At 39.1% G+C, this 17213-nt stretch overlaps 1 protein-coding gene across 1 annotated transcript in view; it reads right to left on the bottom strand.

Moving 5' to 3' along the window:
* LOC128697797 (neuropilin and tolloid-like protein 2) overlaps window positions 1-17213 on the bottom strand; it is a 424451-nt gene that overhangs the window by 65913 nt on the left and 341325 nt on the right. The window contains exon 3 of the mRNA XM_070090161.1: window positions 7624-7878. Coding sequence (XP_069946262.1) covers window positions 7624-7878 — 255 coding nt within the window. The remainder of the gene's footprint in view (window positions 1-7623; window positions 7879-17213) is intronic.

Genomic DNA, 17213 nt, shown 5'->3' with positions numbered 1-17213 from the left:
TTATTTTAGCAAAACCCAACTAAATATATTTTAAATTTGTTTACAATAATTTAATACTAAACAAACACAGTGAAATATATTTTTTTCGTTAGGTTCAGAATGATTTTGGCGACATTACTGCATACACAAATTTTCACTTGCCCTATATGGCAAGATGAGCGTTGCTATTTAAGCCAAGATCGCAAGTTCTGCCTATTCGGCACGACACACACACACACATATATATATATATATATATATATATATATATATATATATATATATATATATATATATATATATATATAAATATATATATATATATATATTTATTTATATATATATATATATAATTTATATATATATATAAATATATATATATATATATTTATTTATATATATATAAATATATATATATATATATATATATATATATATATATATATATATATATATATATATATATATATATATAAATATATATATATGTATATATATAAATATATATATATATATATATATATATATATATATATATATATATAAATATATATATATATATATATTTATATATATATATATATATATATATATATATATATATATATATATATATATATATATATATATATATATATATATATATATATATATATATACTGTCTTTTTAACCTCTGTATCTTAGAAGTGATCAAGGTCCCAAAACCAAAGCATGTTCTAATTAATATGTCCTAGTGTCTGCTTACGTGTTTTTTAAAATCAATTTATCTAACCTATATTTGAAGTGACCCAATGTTTTAGCTTCAATAACCCTACTAGGTACACTGTTCCACTCATCGACTACTCTTATTTCCAAACTAGTGCTTCCCTATATACTTTCTAAATCTAATTTTATCCAATTTTACTCTATTATTTCGAGTTCTTTCTTGGAGGGATATCCTCATAACCTTACACAAATAACCCGCACATAAAAGAGAGACGCTTACGACGACGTTTCGGTCAGACTTGGACCATTTACAAAGTCACACTAACCAGAAGTGGAGCAGGACGGCTATATATAGGCAGGAAGAGGTGGTGGTAGTAGTAGTAGTAGTACAAGAATGGTATATAATACCGACAAGATGAAATTAAGACATGCGCAACACCCGGGCATCCCTATCGTAGACGATTCGCCATCCAGCCAGCCACTGGATGGCGAAACGTCCACAACAAAGACAACCAGACACCGCACATGTGTCTTAATTTCATCAGTAGTAGTAGTAGTAGTAGTAGTAGTAGTAGTAGTAGTAGTAGGAGAGGTAGTAGTAGTAGTAGAAGAGGTAGTAGTAGTGGTAGTGGTAGAAGTGGGGAATAAGGAGGACGAGCCAGTCCAGTGCGGGTTATTTGTGTATCGTTCCAGTCACGGTATTGTGCCTTTTTTTGGTACTCACAACCTTATTATATCTCCCTTATTTATGCCCATCTTCCACTTATACACTTCAATCATGTCTCCCTTCATTCTACGTCTTACAAGTGAATGTAAGTTAAGGAACTTCAATCTGTCGTCGTATGGAAGATTTCTTATGCTATGGATTAATTATGTCATTCTTCTCTGAATGTTCTCTTACGAATTTATATCCGTTCTGTAATATGGAGACGAGAACTGAGCTGCATAATCTATGCGAGGCCTTACTAATGATGTGTAGCGCTGTAGTATAACCTCTGGACTTCTATTGCTTGTACTTCTTTATATAAATCCCAGTAATCTGTTTGCCTTATTACGTACGCTTAGGCACTACTCTCTCAGTTTCAGGTTGCCTCTTACCAAAACACCCAAATTCTTTTTCGCATTCTGTATTTCCAAGTTCTACATTATTTAGTTTATAAGAGCTAGGGTTATGAACATTCGTGGTCAGAAAAGTGGCACCTATCACTTTTCTGATCACGACATTAGTTTGCCTGAATCTTCCTGAAGTTCAGTGGCATCTTCTTCTGAATCAGTTATCCTGCCAATTTTCGTGTCATCAGCGAATTTGCTAATATCACGTGTTACTCCCTCGTGAAGGTCATTAATGATGTATATTATGAACAGCAATGAGCCTAAAACCGAGCCCTGTGGAACGCCACTTGCTTTAGATCCCCCACAGATTTTACCCGATTTATGCGCACTTTCTGCTTCCCTTGATGAGGATCACAACTACATTCCCTGTGAGGACCACAACTACATCCCCTAGTGAAGACCACAACTACAATCCCCAATGAAGACCACAACTACATTCCTCAGTGAAGACCACAACTACATCCCCCACTAAGGACAACAACTGCTGACACTGTCCTGTCGTATAATTGGATCACAGATCTTCCAAAACTTGCTGAAAATAATCCGGCTAACAAGCGCCATCTTTTACCATACCTGGCAGGGGGTTCTCCGCCAGGAATTACGCGCTCCACCAACAAATTCACTTTTTTTTATATCATTCTATGTTTCCCTGCTGATGTAAAAAAAATATTCCAACCAAAAATTTCAGGTGATTTAAATATTAGTTTATCATGGGAAGTGGTGTGATATTTTGGTGTGTTGGACGGGGGTAATACAACGATATGCCCGTGGCTTGCATGAGGGCGACAATCAGGCCGCAATATTGGCTACCTTCACCCTTATTGCACACACAATTTCACACCCCACATAGAGTAAGCATTCTGAAATTCCCTTTCTAGGCACCTTCCGTACATTGTCTAATGGGTATATACACTGACAGGTATGTATCTCCAAGTGTATATGCGCTAAGAGTTTATGTTAATCTCGGTCTTGGGGGTTAAGGGAATATTGGTGTAAGAAATTGTGCGTAGGCCTAAAAACTCTCGTGAAATATGTTGGCTTTAAACCCAACAAGGAAACCAATTCTATTTGCATGGCCTGAAAGTTTAGGCATTAAATAATGGTTTTCAACAATTACGTGACTTATAACGTTTTGAGTCGAAATTCAGTACTGAGATCCCGCAAAGGTGCTACAGTTCTAACTTACAGAGGTAACAATGGTGTAGTGAACAACATATTTGTCACATAAATAGGGTACAACAGACTGGAAATTATGGATGCCCCACAGAGGCTTTCCAGGTGCATTTGTAACTGTGATTGGATGTGTTTGCTCTGTGTCTTGCAGTAAATGGCTAAAAGTCAAGAGTAGATAGTTAGGACGGTTCCTTGAGATTTTTTTTTTCAAGAAATCAAGTACCCTAAGTGGTGGTAGTGGTAATGGTAATAGAAGTGGGGAGTAATGATGGTAGTAGTGGAGGTGGGTGATGGTAGTGGAAGTGGGGAGTAATGATGGTAGTAGTGGAGGTGGGTGATGGTAGTGGAAGTGGGGAGTAATGATGGTAGTAGTGGAGGTGGGTGATGGTAGTGGAAGTGGGGAGTAATGATGGAAGTAGTGGAGGTGGGTGATGGTAGTGGAAGTAGTGGAGGTGGGTGATGGTAGTGGAAGTGGGGAGTAAAAATGGTAGTAGTGGTGGGTGATGGTGGTAATAATGATGGTAGTGGTGCGTAGTGGTGACGGGGGGGGGGTGACAGGGATGGGGAGTGGTAATATGGGTGGTGAGAGAGGTGATGTAGGTGGTGGAAGTGGTTGTACTGGTGGTGGGGAGTGACTGCGGGTGGTGGGAAAGGATTATTGCAAGTGGTGGTAGATTACGACCTCAACACCCAACATAATTTCTATTTCGTCCTTAAAAATGCAGGATACAAATGATTACAGGAAAATGTAATTAAATCCGAAAGCTATTAAATGTTACGGAAAAAAATCAACAGTCGGAAATGCCAGAACAGTCGACTTGCTGACCCCCAAAAACAGGTCGTATTCACCTTAAACACTTAGGAAGATCAGTAATACCGACTGTCAGAAGTTAAAAACTTATCCTAGATTACCTCTAAGGAATACTACCACCCATCTCATGCCATCCTCAACAGTCTGCTATCTCCCATGTTCCTGTTTACTACTAGGTAAACAGGGGCATCAAGAATAGATAGACTTTCCCTTTCATCTCACAAATGACGAAGGTGGGTTTGGTTCCAGCACGAGCGGAAACATTTTAACACCTGTTGGCCATCTTCACCTAATAAAAACCTGGATGTTAACCAACTAGTGTGGGTTGTATCCCAAGGGTTGGGCTCTTAAAATGGGCCGAAATAGGATACGACAACAGTTCCAAAAGTGTAAATTCACTGTTATGAAAAATGCATTCCGATTTGCTCAGAAATCAACACTAGGCGCGACTACTAAGCTACGAGCGAAATCACTGGTCAGGAAGTACGTCTCTACATACAAGTGACACTTGATCTACTGACTCCAAAGAGATGTATATTTTCTTTCAAATGTCAATGCCATAATGTCTTAAAGTAACACAATAAAAGTCTAACGCTGTGTTGTATGGCAGGTAATGCCGATACACAAATAACCCGCACATAAAAGAGAAGCTTACGACGACGTTTCGGTCCGACTTGGACCATTTACAAAGTCACACTAACCAGAGGTGGAGCAGGACGGCTATATATAGGCAGGAAGAGGTGGTGGTAGTAGTAGTAGTAGTAGTAGTACAAGAATGGTATATAATACCGACAAGATGAAATTAAGACACATGCGCAACACCTGGGCATCCCTATCGTAGACGTTTCGCCATCCAGCCTGCCACTGGATTTCGAAACGTCCACAATGCCGATATGTATGGTAGATAAACACTGTTATGAAGGAAGTTCACCTCGGTAGAACTGTATCAAAACATACGAGAAGTAAAGAGATGTGACATAATATGCAAGTGAGCGGTGAAGTGAATGAGGTCAGGATTGTGTGGTATAACACACTGACAAGTTGAAGATAAAGACACGTGTGCAACAGCTGGGTATCTTTACTGATGGAACGCTTCGCCTACACAGTAGGCTTTTTTCAGATACAGAGGCCGCAGGTGTAATAGAGAGATAAAGATCATTTAATCACTCCATCAACCTTGGCTGGTGGAAATGATGATCATTATCATAAATTTTTCGCTTTACTCCTCTCCTTGTCTGTGTATAATGTCTCCTCGCATTACTGCTTTTATGATTTGCTAAAGCTCTACCCAGAGCGAAAATAAAGGGTTGGAGGAGGGGGGAGGGGGATGCGGATGGGGATGGGGATGGAGAGGGGGAGGGTGAGGGTGAGGGGGGTGAAAGATGATTTTTAAGGAGTAAAGAGCTTTGTGTGTGTGTGTGTGTGTGTGTGTGTGTGTGTGTGTGTGTGTGTGTGTGTGTGTGTGTGTGTGTGTTTGTGTACTCACCGAGTTGTGGTTGAAGGGGTCGAATCATGGCTCCTGTCCCCGCCTCTTCACTGGTCACTACTAGGTCCACTCTCTCCCTGCTCCAAGAACTTTATCGAACCTCTTAAAGCTATGTATGGATCCTGTCCCAGGACCGATACGTTTTCTGATAAATATGTCATAGTGTTTGCTTACGTGTCTTTCTAAACCAACTTGTCGGTATTTATTACCAAGGTTTATACCATGGATCCTGCCTCCCCTACATCACTCTCCAGATTGTTCCACTTCCTGACAACCCTATGACTGAAGAAATACTTCCTAACATCCTTGTGACTCACCTAGGTTTTCAACTTCCAGTTGTGACTTCTTCTTGCTGTGTTCCATCTCTGAAACATTCTGTCCCTATCCACCTTGTCAATTCCTCTCAGTATTTTATATGTCGTTATCATGTCCTCCCTATACCTCCTGTCCTCTAGTGTCGTCAGGCTGATTTTCCTTAACCCCCTCCCCTAGTCCCTTAGCTCCGGGACTAGTCTTGTTGTAAACCCTTGCACTTTCTCAAAATTCTGTCTGACCAGGTGTATGTTCCATATTAGTGCTTCATACTCCAATATGGGCCTGATGTACACAGTGTACAGTGTCTTTAATGATTCCTTACTTAGACGTCGAAATGCTATTCTTAGGTTTCCCAGGCTCCCATATGCTGCAGCAGTTATCTGGCTAATGTGCGCCTCAGGAGATGTGCTCGGTATGATGCTCACCCCAAGATCCTTTTCCTTGAGTGAGTTTTGAAGCCTATGACTTCTAGGCTGTACTTTTTCTTTGTCCTTCCCAAAACTTCATGACTTTACACTTGCTGGGGTTAAACTCCGGGAGCCATTTATGGGACCAGGCTTGCAGCCTGTCCAGATCTCCTTGTAGGCTGACCTGATCCTTGTCCATTGCTTCACATCGTCTGCAAGCAGGAACACATTCTTCACATATACTAGAAACAGCACCAGACCTAGGAATGACCCCTTGTGGAACCCCACTGGACACATGCACCCACTTTGACACCGTATCACGTACTAACACGTTATTTCCTTCTTGCCAGGTATTCCCTGATTCATTGCAGTGCTCTCCCTGCTATTTCTGTCTGCTCCTGTAGCTTTTCAATCGGTCTCTTGTGTGGTACTGTATCGAAAGCCTTCTTATCGTCGCTCTCTCTCTCTCTCGCTCTCTCTCTCTCTCTCTCTCTCTCTCTCTCTCTCTCTCTCTCTCTCTCTCTCTCTCTCTCTCTCTCTCTCTCTCTCTCTCTCTCTTTCTCTCTCTCTCTCCAGTTTTCTGTTACGCTATCGTATAACTCCAGTAGGTTTGTGATGCAAGATTTCCCTTCCCTGAAGCCCTGCTGGTTATCATGTATGATTCCGTTCCTTTCTAGATGCTCCACCACTCTTCTCCTGATAATCTTCTCCATAACTTTACATGTGTGTGTGCGTGTGTGTGGGAGTGAGAGAGAGAGAGAGAGAAAGAGAGAGAGAGAGAGAGAGAGAGAGAGAGAGAGAGAGAGAGAGAGAGAGAGAGAGAGAGAGAGAGAGAGAGAGAGAGAGAGAGAGAGAGAGAGAGAGAGAGAGAGAGTGGAGACAATTTTTTTTCACTTATAATGGGATTCAGAAAAAAAGTAAGTTTTCTCGGCACCAAGCATCTCTTTACTATACAAATCTATCATTACTGAGATGAGAAGCCAAGTATTGAAGGAACACACTGACAGACTCTTCAAATATCTGAGATGTATCAAAACATTCAGCGAACTTTACGAGGTTCATTGAGGTGGTTCCTTGAGGCTAGACAATGGTTATAGATCCAAGGAACCAGATCTCTCCTCCCCCTCCTCTGATCAGACCTGATTGCACCTCCACCCCTTTCATTTCTCCTGGCGATGTATGACCCTTACGGGTTCGATCCCCAGCATGGGTGGAAACATTGGGAGTGTTACCTTACACCTTACCCGTTCAACTAGCAAGCAAGTAAGTACCTGGGTGTTAGTCGACTGGTGTGGGTCGCATCCTGGGGGACAAGACTGAGAATCCCAATGGAAATAAGGCAGTCAGTCTCTCGATGACACACTGCCTTTCTTGGGTTATCCTGGATGGGTGACCCTCCAGGGTTAAAAATCCGATCAAAATCTTATCTTAGTACTTGAGTAATTTTTTTTTATCATTGGGAAGAGCTATGCCCTGTAAGGTTCATGCATTTGTAGTACCTGGAGAATAACAGGTCATAAAATTTGACTCAAGAGAAGAGTACCTCTAATAATGTTGGTAATGAGCCCTTCGCTAGCATTATTGCACCCCATTTGAAGGGAGCAAAAACTATAACAACTAGGAAAGGACTCACCTTTATTTTCGATAAATTGATAGACGGCCCTGAAGCCTTTCTCCTCAATGGTGTCGTCTGAGGTGAACCTGAGCCACAAGTGCCTGTCCTTGGAGGTGATAATGGGAGGAAAGACGCTGCCGCAGAAGGTGCCCTTGAGATCGGAGTAGCCATGAGCGCCGTCCCGCACCTCCAGAAAGTCGAACTGGCACTTTTCCGATGGCTCTAGGTTGAAGTAGTCCCGGAAGTCTATTCGTATGACGTAGCCATACTCAGCTGCCAAGGAAGATTACTCAGTGCCTTTGGCAATATAAATACAAAACACATATAGGAACAACTAGCTAAAACTAATGAAAAATAAAAATTAATGAATGCATAAAACATACAACAGAAATAGATAATGTCACATTGTTAAAATACCTCGCGCCATTTATAATCTCCATTAAACTGGGAGTGTGTAAAGACTTTGCTGGAAGTTCTGTGAGGTCCCTACAGACACCTTGGTAATTCTAACCATGATGTAAGAGAAAAGACCAAAATTGCAGGAAAACAGTTAAAATATATTCCACAGTCAACTGCATGCCACAAGTCACACAGAGAGTGACAGGAGAACCTGCTCTGATTAAAACGTGTGTCTTCTATCCTCGGTCTAAAAAGAACTGTCTCAGTGAAACGATTCCTGCTGAAAGAGGGCCAAATATCCACATTCTGCCAGACACTAACTCGCTCAACTGTAGGACCCACCGGGCCTTTCATTTCCCATGGATATAGCGATGTATGTGGCCTAGGATATATATATATATGTGGCCAATGTCTGCTATGAAGCAAAAGCTGCCACAGGTAGAGGTGAGAGTGTAAGTTTGCGAGTACACCAGATAAAACCTGCACATTTAGATCTCCCCTCATGCAGTAGTGTGCATATTACTTGGGACAGTGATAAAATAAGACATTTGGAGAATTAATGTTTATTTAAAAAATACACGGCAATGATATGACAGATAACTGGTCAACAAGAGATATGACTAACCTTTGCTTTTATAAACATTGTTACATGATTTGGCATGCAATCTACCAATGTTTAACATATTTTGGCAAGTTCTTCGTCGTGGTACCATGTCCCAATAGCAGCAGTTAGCGTCTCCACAGTTGAACAGTCCGGTTTCGCGATCCTGCGTTTAGTTATTGCCCATAGATTCTCAATTGGGTTGAGATCATTAGAGTTTCCAGGCCAGTTTAGAAAGCTTAGCTCACTCTCTTCAAAGAATGCCAACATTTTTCCGGAAGTGAGGCGTGGAGCAAGATCCTGCTGGAAAATGCCTTCTCCATCAGGAAAGTCCCTGCCCACAATGGGAAGCAAATGAGTTGCCAGGATTGCCTTGTATTTGTCAGTGTTTATAGTTCCTTCAACAATAACAAGCTGTCCAGGGCCTTAGCAGTGAAACTACGTCAAAACATCTTAGGTGGGTGTTTTGGTGATTGCTCAATTGTCCATTCCGAAGACGTTCACTACCAGCTCACTACCACTGATCTCTACCTATGTACTTCAAAATGCGCCTCCTCTGAATATATAACTTTTCTCCATTCATCTGTTGTCCATCCCTTATGATCGAGTGTCCACCGCAGCCAATTTTTCTTCACAGCAGTAGTCAATAATTGTTTCTTTAGTGGTTTTTGTCAATTTTGTCAACTTCAAAGAGTCTTTGCCGACCAGTTGAAGAATCAGTATTTATTCCAGTTAAAGGCAAATCTCTAAATCTTTGCTTATTTTCTCGGGATTCTTCACACTGTTGATGATCAACCGACCAACAGTTGACTTTGCTAGACTCAAATTTTCGGCGATCTGTCTGATACTCAAATCAACATGTTTTCTAAGAGCAACAATACTTGCACACTTCATAGGGAATAAACCCTGAACTTTAATATATATATAAAATATTTTAAGGAGGGGTTTGGGAAACTGCAAAGACAGTGATTATGTTTGAGTGTGGTGAAAGTGTTGAATGATGATGAAAGTATTATCTTTTCGGGGATTTTCTTTCTTTTTGGGTCACCCTGCCTCGGTGGGAGACGACCGGCGTGTTAATATAAATGTATATATATATATATATATATATATATATATATATATATATATATATATATATATATATATATATATATATAAAATAAATTGTTCTTGTTATAATAAGGTTAGGTAAGTTTTCTAAGTTCCTTTTGGTGCAAAATTATAAATTTTTACATCAACATTAATGAAAAAAATATATCTTTAAACGTATAAGAGAAAATTTTAGAAAAGACTTCATTTTAAATGAGTTCTTGCTAATTGACCAGTTTTACATATTCGGCACGACATTATATATATATATATATATATATATATATATATATATATATATATATATATATATATATATATATGTATATATAAATATATATATATATGTATATATATATATATTTATATATATATATTTTATATATATATATATATATATATATATATATATATATATATATATATATATATATATATATATATATATATATATATATATATATATATATACACATACATGTATATATAGTGGTTGGTATTTTTGTTTAATAAATGCATGAAAGAGGGGAAGGTACCTAGGGACTGGCAGAGAGCATGTATAGTCCCTTTATATAAAGGGAAAGGGGACAAAAGAGATTGTAAAAATTACAGAGGAATAAGTTTACTGAGTATACCAGGAAAAGTGTATGGTAGGGTTATTATTGAAAGAATTAGAGGTAAGACAGAATGCAGAATTGCGGATGAGCAAGGAGGTTTCAGAGTGGGTAGGGGATGTGTAGATCAAGTGTTTACATTGAAGTATATATACGTGAACAGTATTTAGATAAAGGTAGGGAAGTTTTTATTGCATTTATGGATTTAGAAAAGGCATATGATAGAGTGGATAGGGGAGCAATGTGGCAGATGTTGCAACTGTATGGAATAGGTGGTAAGTTACTAAATGCTGTAAAGAGTTTTTATGAGGATAGTGAGGCTCAGGTTAGGGTGTGTAGAAGAGAGGGAGACTACTTCCCGGTAAAAGTAGGTCTTAGACAGGGATGTGTAATGTCACCATGGTTGTTTAATATATTTATAGATGGAGTTGTAAAAGAAATAAATGCTAGGGTGTTCGGGAGAGGGGTGGGATTAAATTATGGGGAATCAAATACAAAATGAGAATTGACACAGTTTTTTTTGCTGATGATACTGTGCTTATGGGAGATTCTAAATAAAAATTACAAAGGTTAGTGGATGAGTTTGGGAGTGTGTATAAAGGTAGAAAGTTGAAAGTGAACATAGAAAAAAAAAGAGTAAGGAGATGAGGGTATCAAATGATTTAGATAAAAAAAATTGGATATCAAATTGGGGAGGAGGAGTATGGAAGAAGTGAATGTTTTCAGATACTTGGGAGTTGACGTGTCGGCGGATGGATTTATGAAGGATGAGGTTAATCATAGAATTGATGAGGGAAAAAAGGTGAGTGGTGCGTTGAGGTATATGTGGAGACAAAAAACGTTATCTATGGAGGCAAAGAAGGGAATTTATGAAAGTATAGTAGTACCAACACTCTTATATGGGTGTGAAGCTTGGGTTGTGAATGCAGCAGCGAGGAGGCGGTTGGAGGCAGTGGAGATGCCCTGTTTAAGGGCAATGTGTGGTGTAAATATTATGCAGAAAATTCGAAGTGTGGAAATTAGGAGAAGGTGTGGAGTTAATAAAAGTATTAGTCAGAGGGCTGAAGAGGGGTTTTTGAAGTGGTTTGGTCATTTAGAGAGAATGGATCAAAGTAGAATGACATGGAGAGCATTTAAATCTGTAGGGGAAGGAAGTCGGGGTAGGTGTCGTTCTCGAAAAGGTTGGAAGGAAGGGGTAAGGGATGTTTTGTGGGCGAGAGGCTTGGACTTCCAGCAGGAGTGCATGAGCGTGTTTGATAGGAGTGAATGGAGACGAATGGTATTTGGGACCTGACGATCTGTTGGAGTGTGAGCAGGGCAAAATCTAGTGAAGGGATTCAGGGAAACCGGTTATTTTAATATAGCCGGACTTGAGTCCTGGAAATGGGAAGTACAATGCCTGCACTTTAAAGGAGGGGTTCGGGATATTAGCAGTTTGGAGGGATATGTTGTGTATCTTTATACGTATATGCTTCTAAACTGTTGTTTGTGTTCTGAGCGCCTCTGCAAAAACAGCGATTATGTGTGAGTGTGGTGAAAGTGTTGAATGATGATGAAAGTATTTTCTTTATGGGGATTTTCTTTCTCTTTGGGTTACCCTGCCTAGGTGGGAGACGGCCAACTTGTTAAATATATATATATATATATATATATATATATATATATATATATATATATATATATACATATATATATATATATATATATATATATATATATATATATATATATATATACATATATATATATATATATATATATATATATATATATATATATATATATATATATATATATATATATGTTTATGAAGAAATGACAAAAGTTGCAAAAGGCGCTTTTACTTTGACAATGTTTCTGTGTAGAGCTGGACTTAATAAAGCTCTGGTGTCTCCAGTGAGAGAAACGATCTACCAATATAAGTTCGTTTTGTATCGTGTCTTTTCTTCGCCGAACAATATAGACAAAGTTTAACATGCAAAACAAGAGAACGAGAGGACAGTTGGAAACTGAAATGTCCAAGCGAGTCTCAAAGGAAATAGGAAATACATTTACAGCGTCAAACAATAGACGGACTGGATGTACTAGAGAACAATGCATTGGAAGCTGAAGGAATCACAGCTTCAGAGCAAGGTATGACAGATGGAGATCTCGTCAGAAGACTCACTGATAATCTTGGAGAGCCAAGATTCAAAATCTAAAATTAGGTAACTGCAACTAGTAACTACACATAGACTGGTATCAAGTAGGTACGATAATAGGTACACAAATAATAAAACAGGTAAACCACTACAGGTAAACAATAGGTAAACAAGCAAATAAAAAAGGCGAATAAAGAGGGATGCACGCCATCTATGGTAGCTGATCAGAGGCGATCATATAAGAGTCGTGTATACCCTCTTCTGTATTAATTAACATTGAGGGTTAAACCTTCATTGTATCTAGAGAGAACATATTGTACGAGCATGAATTATGATGTCAGTGGTCACTGCCTCCTTAACAAGGTTAATTATAGGAGGCAATGTTGCATTATATAAACCGCTGGATTTTTTAAACTGTTGCGTTATATAAATTGCATCATTTAGCTGCACAAGTGTGGTTTAGTGAATTGTATTATTTAGCTACACAATCATGGTTTTATAAATTGTATTCAGCTACACAGTTATGGTTTTATAAACTGTATTATTTAAATGCAATAGTAGTATGGTTTTGGTTTAATTAGTATTGAGTATGTTTACTTCTGTATATGATGGGGAGAAGAGGTTGGTTTAGCCCACCCTGACTCTGGCTGCCCAGGTGAAAGTAGTGTGTTTCCGAGGTGAAGAATTAGACACTTTTTGCACCATCTGGGAATCTTTATTGTGGCTTCCTCAGTCCAACAGCGATGAAATGTGGAAGATGAGAAGGAGTTGGAGGTAATCAGTCTCTCAGCCTTGAGAGACTGATTACCTGAACTATATAATTATTCATTTCTGGAATTTAGTTTAACTCCTCTTCTGTAAAAGTATAGGAAACAAGTCTTAAATTATGTACACATTTCTTTGTCATTTGCAGAAAGTTGACCCGAGCTACATTTCAGAGGGACTATCTTTTCACTAAACTTATTCTTATATACCAGAAGGAAGCCGTTTGGATTGATATATGAATCTCTCACAGTTTTAATTTTAAAATCTACTGGCTTTTCTTATTCAACATTTTAATTTCTCTCTTGAGGTAGGTTTAAGTCTGGGCGCCCACCAATTTGATGGGGATTACTGATAGTGTGTGTGGCTATAGATAACTTATCTGCAGGGAATTTTAGAAGTATAATAATTATGTAAACTCATATGGCAGTAATTCTTATTCACACCCTTCAAATAACCTATTTTTCTAATTTAAGGAGTGACAAGATGCCATGGCACAGGAATGGCGCTCAGAAGCCACTACTACATCGCAATTTGTTACCAATACAACACACGTGACAAATAGTACACTCAAGGGTCTTCATATCGAGGCATTGCAGTGGCAGCAGTAATGAAGCTTGATTGCCTTGTCTATTTGAAGTGTCTGCACTACGCTGTATTGCTTTTTCAGTGTACACCAGTAACATATTGCAGCGCTGCTCGATAGCCTAGTGGAGATCCATCTACAGCTGTTTGTGTCCAGCTTTCTCGATAGCCTAGTGGAGATCCATCTACAGCTGTTTGTGTCCAGCTTTCTCGATAGCCTAGTGGAGATCCATCTACAGCTGTTAGTGTCCAACTTTCTCGATAGCCTAGTGGAGATCCATCTACAGCTCTTAGTGTCCAGCTTTCTCGATAGCCTAGTGGAGATCCATCTACAGCTGTTAGTGTCCAGCTTTCTCTTTCTTTCTCTCTAGGCTTTCCCAGCCCCTCGATGCTTGTGTTAACTGTATATACATGAAAAATATTGTTATTCTTTTCATTCTCACACTGTGGGCGAGCTGCTCATCTCTCGTCCCTCGTCAACAACAAGAGATGATTCTCACCATGTTTAGAGACTGAATAATATTTTGAATTTTGAGTGGCCCATTCTTTTCTCATCCATTAAATAAATGGTTTTGAGATTTTTTTTTTGGGGGGGGGACATCCATTATGGTATTATTTACCAGGACGCTTTTACACACTGAATGCTACGGGGCAAATGTTGTAATGTTTTAAAAATGGTACATGAAAGATTATCTTACTTTGAAGCTCCATCCCTCTCAAGGTAAGCAAACATCCCGACAAGTACACGTAAACAGTTACCACAACAGGTAAACAAAACAGGTGCGCAAAAGGTAAACATAACAGGTACACAGTAGGTAAGCAATATAGCAGATGCACATATACATTGTAAAATAAATACAACTGATAATCTAACACAACAGGCAGACTGACAGGCAAAATGGTCCAACGGATGCACAACGGATAAACAGGTACACATGGAAGCAAACAAAATAGGTGAACAAACAAGAATCTGCAGACAACCAGCACATGCAACTGCTCAACCTACAATATCAAATGTACACACTAACAAGCAGCCTCTGAAGGGCAAACAAGTTATCTACAACGAAAAGTATGGGAGTCAAAGTCCACAGAGGAAAATCTGCTTAAGTCTGGAAGACAGCACACGAAATGTCAACCAGTTCTGGAGTATTTCTTGAGTAAGATTTAAATGTAGTCAGGACAAGGTGAAAGGCAGTGTAAAAAGCCCTGAATAAATTGCAATCTCCACTTCAACTACTGCCTTCCATGGCGAATACACTATGCAAATAACTATTAAACTGGACTTCAGAAACAAATTGAAAGCACTTCTGTTGGAACTCGACAAATACATTTTCGTTACCTACCGGGTATATAACCCAGGCAACTAGCTGCAGATGCTTGTGCTGACACACACACACACACACACGAAGAGGGAGCACTGAGAGGCTCCGCCGAGAGGGACCACTATGAGTAAGCATTGAGAGGGACCAGTGAAGAGCACTGAAAGCGGTCCACTGAGAGGGACCACTGAGAGTAAGCACTGAGGAGCACTGAAAGGGATCACTGAGAGTAAGCACTGAGGAGCACTGAAAGGGATCACTGAGAGTAAGCACTGAGGAGCACTGAAAGGGATCACTGAGAGTAAGCACTGAGGAGCACTGAAAGGGATCACTGAGAGTAAGCACTGAGGAGCACTGAAAGGGACTACTGAAAGTAAGCGCTGAAAGGGACCACTGAGAGGGAACACTGAAAGGGATATGCAGACAATGATATCAAGCCTCAGTTTTGCATGCACAAGGTTGTTGAAGAGTCACACGAGGCCAAAACATTTGATTGAAGCATATGGGAGGGCAAGGAGGGAAGTGGGTGACGAAGTGGGGGAAGGGAAGAAATGGGACTATATATATATATATATATATATATATATATATATATATATATATATATATATATATATATATATATATATATATACATGGTCCTTAGGCAAATAGATAAATTAAAACCTAACAAATCCCCAGGCCCTGATGAACTGTATGCAAGGGTTCTAAAGGAATGTAAAGAGGAGCTTAGCACACCTTTGGCTAATCTTTTCAACATATCACTACAAACTGGCATGGTGCCAGATAAGTGGAAAATGGCAAATGTGATACCTATTTTCAAAACAGGTGACAGGTCCTTAGCTTCGAACTATAGACCAATAAGCCTAACCTCCATAGTGGGAAAATTTATGGAATCAATAATTGCCGAGGCAGTTCGTAGCCACCTTGAAAAGCATAAATTAATCAACGAATCTCAGCATGGTTTTACAAAGGGGCGTTCCTGCCTTACGAATTTATTAACTTTTTTCACTAAGGTATTTGAGGAGGTAGATCATGGTAATGAATATGATATTGTATATATGGACTTCAGTAAGGCTTTTGACAGGGTCCCACATCAGAGACTATTGAGGAAAATTAAAGCACATGGAATAGGAGGAGAAATTTTTTCCTGGATAGAGGCATGGTTGACAAATAGGCAGCAGAGAGTTTGCATAAATGGGGAGAAATCAGAGTGGGGAAGCGTCACGAGCGGTGTTCCACAGGGGTCAGTGTTGGGCCCCCTGCTGTTCACAATCTACATAAACGACATAGATGAGGGCATAAAGAGCGACATCGGCAAGTTTGCCGATGACACCAAAATAGGCCGTCGAATTCATTCTGACGAGGACATTCGAGCACTCCAGGAAGATTTGAATAGACTGATGCAGTGGTCGGAGAAGTGGCAGATGCAGTTTAATATAGACAAATGCAAAGTTCTAAATGTTGGACAGGACAATAACCATGCCACATATAAACTAAATAATGTAGATCTTAATATTACGGATTGCGAAAAAGATTTAGGAGTTCTGGTTAGCAGTAATCTGAAACCAAGACAACAGTGCATAAGTGTTCGCAATAAAGCTAATAGAATCCTTGGCTTCATATCAAGAAGCATAAATAATAGGAGTCCTCAGGTTGTTCTTCAACTCTATACATCCTTGGTTAGGCCTCATTTAGATTATGCTGCACAGTTTTGGTCACCGTATTACAGAATGGATATAAATTCTCTGGAAAATGTACAAAGGAGGATGACAAAGTTGATCCCATGTATCAGAAACCTTCCCTATGAGGATAGACTAAGGGCCCTGAAACTGCACTCTCTAGAAAGACGTAGAATTAGGGGGGATATGATTGAGGTGTATAAATGGAAGACAGGAATAAATAAAGGGGATGTAAATAGTGTGCTGAAAATATCTAGCCTAGACAGGACTCGCAGCAATGGTTTTAAGTTGGAAAAATTCAGATTCAGGAAGGATATAGGAAAGTACTGGTTTGGTAATAGAGTTGTGGATGAGTGGAACAAACTCCCAAATACCGTTATAGAGGCCAGAACGTTGTGTAGCTTTAAAAATAG

The sequence above is a fragment of the Cherax quadricarinatus genome, chromosome 31 (genome assembly GCF_038502225.1).
Source record: "Cherax quadricarinatus isolate ZL_2023a chromosome 31, ASM3850222v1, whole genome shotgun sequence".
NCBI classification, from domain to species: domain Eukaryota; kingdom Metazoa; phylum Arthropoda; class Malacostraca; order Decapoda; family Parastacidae; genus Cherax; species Cherax quadricarinatus.
This window is presented reverse-complemented; position numbering and strand designations above follow the sequence as displayed.